This window comes from Orussus abietinus, unplaced genomic scaffold (assembly GCF_000612105.2).
Source record: "Orussus abietinus isolate OABI.00-Male unplaced genomic scaffold, Oabi_2.0 scaffold549, whole genome shotgun sequence".
In the NCBI taxonomy this organism is placed as follows: Eukaryota; Metazoa; Arthropoda; class Insecta; order Hymenoptera; family Orussidae; genus Orussus; species Orussus abietinus.
The window spans coordinates 41,907-55,060 of NW_019395993.1; the positions used below are offsets into that span (position 1 = coordinate 41,907).

General features: G+C 51.4%; 1 protein-coding gene across 1 annotated transcript; it reads left to right on the forward strand.

Annotated features, from left to right (window-relative positions):
• The first annotated feature begins 1,238 nt into the window (after positions 1 to 1,238).
• LOC111674313 lies at positions 1,239 to 5,552 on the forward strand. The gene is made up of 3 exons (XM_023434080.1): positions 1,239 to 1,442; positions 2,186 to 3,265; positions 5,451 to 5,552. Exons 1-3 carry the CDS (start codon positions 1,239 to 1,241, stop codon positions 5,550 to 5,552), a joined length of 1,386 nt encoding a protein of 461 aa, XP_023289848.1.
• Positions 5,553 to 13,154: the final 7,602 nt, after the last annotated feature.

Below are 13,154 nucleotides of genomic sequence, written 5' to 3' on the forward strand. Positions count from 1 at the left end.
GTGCTCGGACGCAGGGCGGCCAGCCGCGCACAGGCTGGGGAGCGCTCAATGCGCTCCCCCCCCACGGAAGGCCCGGAAGGGAGCTCCGGCTCCGCCGACGAGGAGGACCGGGGCGGCCGCGCCGGTGGCGGGGCCGTCGGCATCGGAGGGCGGGAGCTCGGCAGTGGCGATGGAGGTCGCTGCCTTCTAGGGGTCCCCGTCCTCCAGGCGAATTTAGGCCGCTCACGCCGGGCCCAGGACCTCCTGGTCCATACCCTGGCTGAGCGGGGTGTGGGACTGGCCATCGCGGCGGAGCCGTACGGTGTCCCGAACCATCCGAGTTGGGTGGGGGACCTGTGCGGCTCCGTAACCATCACCTGGGGTGGACGGCCACAGCCCGTTCCGTGCTCGGTTATCGAGCGCGGGCAAGGGTTCGTGGCCGTCGAATGGGACGGCCTAGCGGTGGTCGGGGTGTATGCCCCGCCCAGCCGCTAGCCCTCTTCGAGGAACACCTGGACGAGATCGGGAGGTGCATCGCCACCCGATGCCACCCTCGTCCGGTGATGGTCCTGGGGGACGAGGCCGTCCTGAACTGGGCGGCGGGGCTCGGCCTCGTGTTGTTAAACCGAGGCTCGAGGAGCACGTTCGTGGGCCGGCAGGGAGAGTCGATAATCGACCTCTCCTGGGCTTGCCCGTCGGCCGCACGACGTGTCTCGGGGTGACGGGTGGCGGAGGAGGTGGAATCCTTGTCCGACCACCTCCACATCCTGATGGATGTTTCCGCCGCCCGCTATGACATCGCACCCCCCCGTCGCCCGGTTGGCCCCAGGCCGCCGCGGTGGTCGGTGAAGAGACTGGATCGGGAGGCGCTAGAGGTCGCCGTCCTCGCCGAGACATGGCCGGAGCTACCGGCCGGGACCGCCGATGACGTGGAGGGGGAGGCGGAACGGCTCGGGCTGGCGATGACGCGCGTTTGCGACTTCGCCATGCCTCGGGTCGGGCCGCTCCCCCCACGGCGGAAGGCGTACTGGTGGTCACCGGAGATTGCGGCGCTGCGCGCAGCATGCGTGCACACCCGGCGCCAGTACGCCCGCTCTCGCCGCCGTCGGCGGCGGGACGAGGCGAGGACGGCGACGCTGTACGGGCGGTACCGCGAGGCGGCGGTCGCCCTGCAGCTTGCCATTAAGGAGGCCAAGTCCCGGGCATGGGACGAGCTCCTCTCGGGGTTGAACAGGGATCCGTGGGGGCGTCCGTACAGGATGGTGCTGAATAAGCTCCGTCCTTGGGCGCCCCCGCTGACGGAGACCCTGGACCCCCAGCTGCTCGACCGGGTCGTGGACACCCTCTTCCCCGTCGCGGGGGTGGAGGGCCCGCGCCCCGCTCTTGAGCCGGCGGACCCGAACACCTGGTCCGCTGAGCTGGGGGTCAGCGAGGAGGAGCTCACCGGGGCCGTCCGGAGAATGGTGACGCGGAACTCCGCGGCCTCGGGCGCTATGGGGAGCCGGCTCAGGCGGCTGTTTGACGGCTGCCTGATGACGGGCCGGTTCCCCGTCGCGTGGAAAACGGCGAGACTCGTCCTCCTCCAGAAGGACGGCAGGCCCGCGGATTCTCCGTCCGCGTACCGCCCGATTTGCTTGCTCGGTGAGGTCGGCAAAATGTTCGAGCGAATCATCGCTCGCCGCCTCACCGGGCACCTGTCCCGGGTGGGACCCGATCTGGCGGAGTGTCAGTTCGGGTTCCGAGAGGGTCGATCGACGGTGGACGCGATCAAGCGCGTTCGGGCCTTCTCGGACTCGACCATCTCCCGGGGCGGGGTGGTGTTGGCGATATCTCTTGATATCGTCAATGTATTCAACACCCTGCCCTGGGGGGCTATCAGGGCGGCGCTCGAGTATCATCNTGGGTGGGGTACGGAGTGTAACCCCCCAGCAATGGGGGGGCCGATAAGGAGGATCACCCTCCAGGTGCGGTCGGCCGCAAGGCCGATACGATGTCATATCTGAGGAGACTGGTCGATGCCTACCTTAGGGACAGGTTTATCGAATACCCGGGTCGGGACGGGGCGGTACACAGGCCGGAGGTACATTGCGGGGTCCCGCAGGGCTCGGTGCTTGGACCGATCGTGTGGGACCTCGCGTACGACGCGGTCCTGCGCGTCGCCCTCCCTGCCGGCGTCAGCCTCACGTGATACGCCGATTATACGGAGGTACTGGTCGGCGGGGAGGACTGGGGGAGGACGCTGGCGCTCGCCGAGGTGGCGGTGCAGCGCGTCGTCGCCGCGGTCAGGGACCTGGGACTCGAGGTGGCCCCTCACAAAACCGAGGCGTTGTGGATCCACAACAAGCCTCGGCGTGAGGGGCCGCCGCCCCAGACTCTGGTCCGCGTAGGTGGTGCCTACGTCCAGGTCCAGGATTCCATGAGGTATCTCGGGTTGGACCTGGACGGCCACTGGAGCTTCGAGGGTCACTTGGACCGCCTCGCCCCCCGTGCGGAATGTGCGGCGGCCGGGCTTTGCCGGCTGCTGCCGAACCTCGGGGGGCCTGACGAGAGGGTACGTCGCCTCTACACGGGGATCGTGCAGTCCATGCTATTGTATGGTTCGCCGGTGTGGGCGGGCGACCTGATGGCCAGCCGGCGCAGCAAGGAGGTGCTGCGCCGGCTACAGCGTAGGCTGGCCATCCGGGTCGTCCGCGGGTACCGCACGATCTCCCACGAGGCGGCGTCGGCACTGGCGGGTGTCCTGCCCTTTGATCTCCAGGCGGAGACGGACGCGACAGTTTATCGGTGCGTCCGCGAACTCCGCCGGGAGGGGCGGGGCCCGCTAGGGCTGGCGGTGGAAGCGGCGGTGAACCTCCAGGCCCGACGTCTTGCCCGAGACAAGTGGCGGGACCGGCTAGCCGGTTCCGCCGGGCACAGGGCGGTCGGGGCGGTGCTGGCTAGCTGGGATAGCTGGCTGGACCGTGGCCACGGTAGGCACACCTACCGACTGACGCAGGTGCTCTCCGTACACGGGTGTTTCGGGGAGTACCTGTGTCGCATAGGACGGGAGGCGACAGCGCGTTGCCATCATTGCGACGCGGAGCGGGACACGGCGCAACACACCCTCGAGGTGTGTCCCGCCTGTGAGGCGGAGCGCCGTGTCCTGCTCCAAGAAATTGGTGGGGACCTCTCGTTGCCGGCTGTCGTCGGCGCGATGGCCCGCGACGAGAGGTCGTGGGAGGCGGTGGCCTCCTTCTGCGAACAAGTGATGCTGCAGAAGGAGGCCGCGGAGCGGGATCGGGAGATGGCCGATCCCGCCCACCAGGGGAGGACGGGGCGGCGGCGTCGTCCGGGGGTGGCGGGTCCTCCGCCACCTTTTGGATAAGCGTCCCGCCCCCGCTCGCGCATTTTTGGGGTGAGCTCTCGAGGCATCGGTGGTGAGGAGCCGGGGGATTGAGTACCTGGCCCCGCTTGCAGCCCTCGCCGCCTGGGTCGGCAGGGGACGAGAGTCCCCACTGCACGCGATCCCGAGAGGTGCCGGCGGGGCGGTGTGGCCCCGCCCCGCCGGTGAAGAATATCGAATGCCGGGGGGACGCTTTGTCCCCCCCCAAACGAGCCCAGATTCTGGGCGGGGCGCGGGGGGGCCGCGGTTGCGCAACCGATCCCGTGGCCCCCCCTAATGCGCCGAAGGTAGCCACCGAGGAGTTTTTAGTGGGTGCAAGCCCCACACGACCCCCGCCTCTCCCTCGGGGGCGGGGGTGTCCGTCAGATTGTCTCCTCGTAAAAAAAAAAAAAAAGGTATCGGTTGTTAAGGAGATCAAAGTTTTGCGACGCGCGAAGGTCCATGACTATCTAATGTGAAGGGTCGGGTGGAATAATTCTCCAACCAGATATAAAATACAGAAACATCAAATGTTATTCTTTAAACCAATATATACTGGAACGAATCGAATTTTTATTCGACGCCTCTTCGGGAACCTTGATTTGGGGTTACATTGCCAGCAAAATCTCTAGAACCGTTGGCAGGATCCAGTGGATTTTGATTCAACATTGTATGTGAATTATTGTTGTCGAAAATGATACAACTTTCAGGTACATCCGAGCGCCGTATCCACAATTAGTACCGATCTCATCGAAATTGCTCTCTTTCCCTCATGTCTCGTTGAACTTGCTCTCTTCCTCGTATCTCGTTCTCTTCCGTGCGAATGTCCCATTTTTAGGTTTCCAAACGTCACCTCAACGTTCACCGTTCGCATACTAAGTCTATGGTATCGTTGAACCGTCATTTATTGCTAATAGAATAGTCTGGAAACGCGCGAAGGGTGTCATCATCCAAGTGGTATGGTCTTATCGTTTAATTCCTAGAAGACTTTGAAACCTTCGAATACACACACACACACACACGCGCGCGCGCGCGCGCACATTCTGACGGGATTTCCTTTTGTTCCCACCCGAGGGATACCTCTCGTTCACAAAAGGACCCTGCGTCCCAATGTCCTTATCCTCCGCCCTGACTCGCACACACACTCGAATCCTTGACCCGTAGGGCGCCAGGCGTCTTAAGACGCCGAATTTCAGGGGACCGTCGGCTGCCCCTCTCTAAGGGCTCGGGCTCTCCCCGCGAGAGCGGAACCGGAAGGAGAGGGCGAAGGGTTTATTCCTGGCTTCTCCGAGGCACGCCCTCGGAGAAGACTTTCCCAAAAGGTGTCGCTACTCCTAAGGGCTTCGCGGCCAAGGCGAAGGGACAGCTAGCTCAACTTGGTTGGCCACCGAAATGACCGCAGAGAGGGGCGAGGTTAGGGCACTTAACTCCCGTGATTTTTAATTGGTCCGGAAGGGACCCGATTTCCTTCCGATAAATTAGAGGGAAGATTTGTCTTGGTAAATAAAATAAAGTAAACTGCAACGTTAAAGGGTAAATCACAATTCGATTTATTCACCCGCGAGAGATTTCGTTTGTAAAAGAAGATAGACAGAATCGATTTTAACAGTAAGCCGAACGGCTAAAACCCGACAATTGTTCGGCGAGAAAGGGAATCCAAAAAAGGCTTTTTGAAAATGAGTTTTCTGGAAGAGAAATTTAACAAATCACCAAAAGGCATAAACCCGACATAATTTCGGAAAATTAACGCGCGCGTTGCAAGCACGTTGTTACGAGGCTACCCGATTTTCCTCAAAATAGAGAGGCGCGCATTCTATTAAGTATGAGTCAGTTACCGGAAGATAAATATCGAATCCAAAGCAACGACAGTATCGTCCGATTAAACCGAAAAAATAACAACGACTGGAACAATCATCGAGGAATGTTTTGGTTTATTCGCACGTATTTCGCATCGAACTGCACTCTGGACCAAAACACGGACCTACTCTTCCGTCAACATAATGACTACCTCAGCACTTCTGATCAAACTTCTAACAACAAAATCCAGAAACAAAGAAATCGGACCCTGTCCTCACGGGCATTTCAAGGATAAGATTTCGTATGAAAACAGTACCGAAAAGCAGCCGCCAGCAGTATAGAAGAGTTCAAGACAGCGTACAGAGCAGTCTCAGGAGAGAGGCTGGAGCTCTCTGAAGAGCTGACCGTACGGTAGTAACAGTTCTGCGTTTCGGTACTCCGACATCCACGAGCCAAGAGTAAGAAGAACGACGGCGCTTCGAATTCCGGACCAGTGGGAGAATCTTAGGAAGCTCCAACCCTAGGGCACGCCCCGGTTTGAAGGCGTTCACGTGCAGTTCATCGCAACCGGCAGGACGTAGGAGAGATGTCACCGCAAGTGAGAAGCAAGGTGAAGCAAGGTGGAGGTGTCGGAATGCAAGGCCTTTGCTCGGAAGTGCTGACTAAGGAGTGCATTGCCTCGGGCCGTGGGCTGATGCTTCTACTAGGCCTTTCATAGCGTCTTTCCGGATATCTATCGTATTGTCTAGTTTGTTGAGGATATGTCACGTGATGGGGGAGGGGGGGTCTGTCGTATTGGTAATGGTCGTAATGATAGATCGTATGGGGACTCCTATGACGATGGTAACCGGGAGAATTATACCTTTCCCTGGGTTCCCATATGATCGGTCTGCCACCTCGGATTTTTTCGGATTGTAAAACCTGATTAAATGCATCGTCGAGCGTTTTAGGATTTTTGGAGTAGACATAGGTGTCCATTTCACCAGGCAAACCTAAGATGAAATTATCGAGAAGGGTTTGATTGATCCCTTCGCTCATGGGTTGACCCTGTGGGCTATCTCCGATGGCGGATTTTATTCCCCTGGCTAATTGGCTAACTGTATCTATGTACTAGCGTGCGGTTTCACCTGGGAAAATGCTTAACTGTTTGGCCTCTCCCATTAGCAAAATGAGATCTTTACTAGGAGCGAACCTCTTTTTCAGATGTTTAATCAATTCCTTGACGTCCCTGAAGGCTTTATCCTCGATGCTAGTACGCGCGGGGTCTGTCATACGCGTCAAAACGGCCGTTAGATATAAATTATCATCTTCCGGGTTGATTAATGTTCACCTGTTTTCTACGCGTTGTGCGAAGGTGGAAAGTGGGGGGTCTTCGCCGTTGAATTCCGGGACGTCGTGAAATGCTCCTTGTATGCAGCGTATACGTGAGCATTTCTCCGTCATTTGCATGTGGTGCTGAGTCAGGTTAAGCAAGTCGGCGATGTTTCGGTCGGTAGTCATCGTGCCGAAATATGAGACTTAGGTTTCTAAGATAGAGTTTTCCCTTTTGACGTAGACCTGTTCGTAAAGAGGTGGGACGTTGCGGGAATTTGAATTTAGTCCGAAATGTCTATGGTCTCGATATCAAGATAGGAATGATTCGGGAGAATTCGCGCTGCGACGGATTCCACTAACGCGTCGATTTCTCGGATCGTCTCAGCTGAGTCAAGTCCAGCTGTTAACGGCTGGACTTCTAATAGGGGAATTTCGATTGAAGATTCTATGGAAGTGGATGGAAGGGATATTTGTTTATATAGTCGGGGGAATGTCTACCAGGATTTCTGTATGAATAGATAGCTGGTTAAGACAATGGAGGACAATTGCTTTATTAAGGGTTTTGCGGGATTCAGAAGGGATATCTAATACGGTTTCGATTTTTTGTTTCATATTAATTTGGTATTCACGTTGCTTCCTTCCTGCTCGTTTAGGCATTTATTTGTTGAAAAAAAAAAAAGAGGGATGGGAACGAAGATTTTTGGCGGTAGATTTCCTTGTGCTCACCTGGTTTATAAGGTGATAAGGATTCCACACAAGCCGCAATCTTTCCTTAGCTTAGTGGTTATCATTCCACCAGAGAGATAAGGTACGTGAGTCGTTCAACCTTAATTCGGTCGGTAACGTAGTTACCGGGAGGTCGGTTCGACTGAAGCAACCTGAGCCTTTTCCGGAGTCGTTCAGCCACTACACTTTATCGTTCCGTTTAGGTCTGACTGGAAACAAGTTACCACGGGAAGGTCGGTTCGACTCCTCATTAGACGAAGGGTTGTTTTGGGAAGGACAGAGATCCTAAGTTCTATTTTTGCTTTCCGAGAGAGACGGTGCAGATTCTACAGTACTTGAAACAGTGATAATTGGAGTTATTTTGAGGTTTTTCCGAAAGGGATGGTGGGAGGTACCGTGTCTAATTACAACGGGCCCCACCAGTCCGAAAGGAGAGGATCCCACCGCTGTCACCAGTTTTGTTACGGGACCGCCAAGCGGATGCGAGGCTGGGGTGATTCAGATTGAGATTACCCAACTCATGCGCGTAACGATTATTTTAAGTTTGTGAGGAGATTGATCCGAGCGGCTACATAAATTCCTCTGGTGGAATCTAGAGGAGTGAGGAATAAAAAGGGGTGCGAACGAATAGCAATGTGGCTAGTGTATTAAGATAGTTTGCATTTATTCGTCCGTGAGGTCTGAACTACAATCAGCTGGGAGGGCACCCGAGGTGCCTTGACCTAATTTTCTCTAGATTAATATACTTCCGCGTCGCGGCGGGTCGGGTGTCGCGATAGCGCGCTTTAGCGGCGGCGGGTTACTGGACCCCGGTGTGCTGACGCGGGAATTCTTACTATTTTAAGGCGGTCCGCGCGTGATTCTATTTCGCGATGCTGAGATTCGAGCTCAGCTGTTTAATGGAAGTCGATGGATTCTTAATCTATCTGGTTAACCGGAGCAAGGCATGGAAATCGCGATAATGGTTAGAATTCGATTTTGGTCGGAGATGAAGGGTTAATAAATAAACTAGAATGAAAATTAGGATGAGTCGAGCTTGCGAAGGATCCTCTACCTGGCTTGTTCAGCGGCCGTAATCGGTGACAGTCTCTTTTGATCGACCCGGTCGGATGACTGTACGTGAACACCTTCGTCCCGTGACGTGCCCTAGGGTTGGAGGTCTCCTAGAAGCCTCCCGTTCAACGGAAGTCGCAGTACCGCCGTCTGGTCCTGACTCGATCGTTGGATCGCTGGAGTACTGGATGGCGCTACTGCAGCTCGCAGGATAGTGGTCCTTGGCAGGGAGTCCGGCGGTCTCGGTCTCTGACTCGCTAAGAATGGAGTACGGGGGGGCCAGGAGCTCCACTCGAAGTTTCGATGATACTTGACGTGTAGCGTACGAACTGACACTGACTTATGAAAAATTGACTAAAGACTCCCCGTCTTGACCGGACTGCTGGTTTTATTAGCAGGATGTTCCAATTGGTGGGAGTTTCCTAGGGCCCAGGTGAGGGTGGCGTTTCTGAGTCGTGCTGGGTCGGTCGGTGACTTTTGGAGCCGTTTAACTCGTTGGATCCTTTCGCAAGAGTTTCCTAATCGCGTTTCTGTATTCGGATTTCTATGGCTAGCTCCGGTGATTGGAAAATAGGGCGTTTTCCTACGTTAAGGTACGGAAGATGCCTACGTAACAACAGATACTAAAGAAATTTATAAAGCTTTATATTGGCTGCTTATTTTTAAGGAGAATAAAATGTATTTTAAGACATTCACAAAGACTAGCATTTATGTTTTCTTTCATGAAATTCTAGATTTATATTGTTTTACTTCTGCGCGGAAAAAAAAATGAGTAAATTTAACTCATTTTCTGAGTTAAATATGGCGATCTCAATACGCGAATTGGTTCAACATACATTTAGTGCAAAATCACATTTTGTAGTTGAATCAACTCTAAACTTGACTGAAATAGAATTGATAGCTCCAAATCTAAATTGAGTCAACTGGTTTATTGAGTTTGCCACATTTAACGCAGTAAATTAAATGAATTTACTCTCCTTTTTTATCAGCTTATTAAAAAATACGAGAAAACATATGTTTGATGAGGGTTGCACATAGTGTTCCTAATAGCAGATTGTATTTTCTATTGAAAAAAAAAAAAAACTTGTTTATATACTTGTTTATTATTCTACCCACAGTTGGTAATGGCCTGTATTGTAATCCGCCATTCAAAAGCGGGTGAAGACGTAAAAACACCGGAAGGGGTTTAATCGTTTTATTACCTTGCGGCGGTAGGACCTTTACCCTGTCGATAAACACGGCGAGAACAGAGCTGATCGGCCAAAAAGGAATAAATTTTATAAATATTAACAACTGCAATACCGTCACACGGAGTCAATCAGTATGATTTTGATATGTTATGTTATGTTAGTAACATTTATTTATTTCTTTTAACAAGTTCATTTCAATTTTAGATAACTGATAAATATTCTGGAATGCCATTAAGAAGTAATTTATAGGGTGAACCATAGTTTTGATATAATTTTTTCTGTAGATGCCCCAATAGATTCCAAGTTGGGGGTCAACAAATACGAAAAATTAGAAATATTAGGTCGACACTCAATAAACAAGTTTTTTTTTTCCAACAGAAAATACAATCTGCTATTAGGAACACCATGTGCAACCCTCATCAAACATATGTTTTCTCGTATTTTTTAGTAAGCTGATAAAAAAGGAGAGTAAATTCATTTAATTTACTGCGTTAAATGTGGCGAACTCAATAAACCAGTTGACTCAATTTAGATTTGGAGCTATCAATTCTGTTTTAGTCAAGTTTGGAGTTGATTCAACTACAAAATGTGATTTTGCACTAAATGTATGTTGAACCAACTCGCTTATTGAGATCGCCATATTTAACTCAGAAAATGAGTTAAATTTACTCATTTTTTTTCCCGCGCAGAAGTAAAACAACATAAATCTAGAAATTCACGAAAGAAAACATAAATGCTAGTCTTTGTGAATGTCTTAAAATACTTTTTATTTTCCTTAAAAATAAGCAGCCAATATAAAGCTTTATAAATTTCTTTAGTATCTGTCAAAGTTATTTTTGGTCCCGTTTTTCTCGCTCGAGTGCAGTCTGAAAGATTTCTCGGGTGTCATTTTTATACACTCGATGGCCAATCTTCTTAACGTGGTCTCTATCCATCTTTTCCCGATTCGCCCCGACCAATACACTGAAAAGGAAATCAATTGCTAGAAAATTGATGGTTTAATTTTTCTCAACCTGACCTCAAATACATTACTGTAAAATGTAGTGAAAAAATTGAAGCATGTACAAATTTAACGAATAACGCTGGAAAACCTTAATATAAAAAATAAGTTTATGAAGCAATGAGAAGGCCACAGGATTTTTCGTTAATTTTTAAATTTGATTACATGAACACATTAAACTTACGACAGTAAAAGATTGAACCATAATTGGGGAGAAAATTTTATATTGCAGAACGAATTGACATTTTTACACTGTGATATTATATGCAAACAAGTTGTAGCGTAGTTCGCAACGGCCGAACAGCCCCGTTACAGCCCAAAATAAATTTAAATGGCCAATATTACGTTATATGAATTCTCTGACGAACGTTACACATGGCGGGTAAAGGGGCGGAGGGGGGTGAGTCATTTGGAGAGCGTTCGAGTCCGTTGACACTCAGTCTCGGCGGTAGCACGAGGACAGAGGGCCGGTGCGGTAAGGGGACTGAATACTTGTGTCTCTCTATATCCGCCCTAGAGACCGTGTGTCCGAGTGAGATAGCCTATTTGATGTGCTATCCGTCTCATAGATTAGAGACAGACTTCTGTGTCCGGGCTTCGAGCCCTGACCAAATAACGCTTTTGCGTTGGCGTGGCCGGCACGGCTCGGCTACCGACTAGGGGCTCGAGGAGCGTGGCGTTCTCGTTAGCTTATACGGGTCGCAATGGTCGCATGCTCCCATTACGACTCTCAAAACTCCGGTCTCGGGCCTTCTACCCCCTGCTAGGAGGGGCTGGATGTCGGTTCCCCGGTAAGCGGATTACTGTCTATGTTTTCGCGCCGGCGATGAAGACTCTCTTTCTACCCCGGGCTACGGCCTCGTTCCTTCTGGAACGGCGTTCTTCCTTCCTCTCTTGCGGGTCATATGTCTCCCGACTGCGTCCTCACTCGGACTCGTTCACCCGCAGGCCTTATCACCCCTTCCTTCTATGGCTCGCAAGGTGGATTGTCATTTTGCGACGACCGCGATCAAGTAATTGACAGAGGGAAAGGAGGATCAATTCCTCCACGAGAAACGTCGTCTCGAATTAACTGTGCCATCTAGTCGTAATGTTAACCCTCCGTTGTCCATGCCTTTTTCGGACACGTAATTTTATGACTTGTATTTGCATTTAAAATACAAGTAAACAGTTTAATTTGATCTGTTTTTGCCAATGTGGCTATTCCGAGTTACGCGTGTTGTTTAACTTTTTCGAGAGTTGATTCAGTTTATAGAACAAGTATCATTCTGATCGACTCTTTTCTAATATTCTCATTTCTCTGGAAGTATTTAATTTCAAACGCAAATTGATTCAAAATCTATTTAAAATTGGAAATCCATAATAGTTTATTGTTCTTATTTCAAATACGAAATGGAAATGAGGTTTTACGTTTTGGATACGTATTTCGCCGAATTAAATCAATTCATAAGAGTTACTCCGATTTGCGTTTATAAAAAACTTGGATAAGAAAAGTCATCCTTATGTTTACGGATGCTCATTTACATGCTCATTTAATGATTTACAGGTGTCGATTTATTCGAGGAATACGAAGAATGGTGTAGAACGTTAATATATAACAGTCATGAAATCACGGTTTCGTTTCTATGTCCGATAGTTGATGCATCGTAAATTTTCATACTGTATTTCACTGTGTATTGCGACGTGGTTTTCGTCACAAAAAGGGGCGCTCAATTTTGGATTTCATCTGTTTCATATAAAAATTCTTGATTAACCTAATCCCGTATCACACTAGTTGGGCGCCAGCCGCCCGTCGGCTGCCCTAAATTCTAAATTCTACCACAAGATTCGCACGAGCTTCGCGGGTTCCCGGCCGTAACGCGGCTACTTATCATACGTCGCGGCCGCCACTCGCGAACACCCTCGCGTGCCACGCTACGCACGTTTTCCCCTATAATTCTCGCGGATCTTTCCCTACGAATTTCCGCGAATCTTCCCCTAATAAGTCGTGGATCGTTCCATACGAATTTTCTCCTAAACTTACTTGGGCGGGGATGTTCGGTGATCCTTTTTGAAAAGCGTGGATCGCTCTCTCTCCTTGGTCTGACAACGCTGTAGGTCCTCTCTCTAGCCTCAACTACTGCTATCTTCCGACTGAATGCCGGTCCCGGCCCGCACGCGTTGCCGGGTCCTTTTTCGGCAGTCTCCGGGGCACGGATTGGCCGAGCGAGCTCGCGAGCGGAGCGTTGGTTGGCCCCGGCCCGGCAGCGCCGCGTCGGCCGACCAATCCTCCCGCTCCCCCGGAGCAGCGCGGCGACGGCGGCTCGGGCCTCGCCGCGCACTACGGGACCGCATGAACAGTCCAATATCCTCAACTATTTCAGGGCCGCAACGGCGAACCCTAAGGCATACAGCCCTTTAAGGCCGTAGCTATCTACTCCCGAACATCCCCTATCGCCCAGAGTCGTTCCTTATCCGATACAGACCCTTATTTTCCCTAATTTCCCGGATTTTTACCCATAATTATCTCCACTATATCCCCTGATACATGTTCGGGCGTTCGCTAGTGACGCTCGCGCGCAACTTATTAGCTATAACGGTGTGTAGGGCGGGTCGGTAGCTACTCCTTCCTCTTCGAGGACGCGATTTCCCTTTAATGTGGGGGAGCTACCGATCCACCACATTACAGTATATATTTAGAAACTATTTCTTTTAAGCTAAGATAATATTCTAACTTCATGAGCATGTTCTATTA

Bases quoted from the DNA above. Each gene is read 5' to 3' on its own strand.
- LOC111674313 (XM_023434080.1), top strand. From the start codon at position 1,239: ATGGTGCTGAATAAGCTCCGTCCTTGGGCGCCCCCGCTGACGGAGACC. The intron at 1,443-2,185 runs GTGACGCGGAAC...GATTATACGGAG, and splicing joins CCGGGGCCGTCCGGAGAATG to GTACTGGTCGGCGGGGAGGA. The intron at 3,266-5,450 runs GCCGATCCCGCC...GTATGAAAACAG, and splicing joins CGGAGCGGGATCGGGAGATG to TACCGAAAAGCAGCCGCCAG.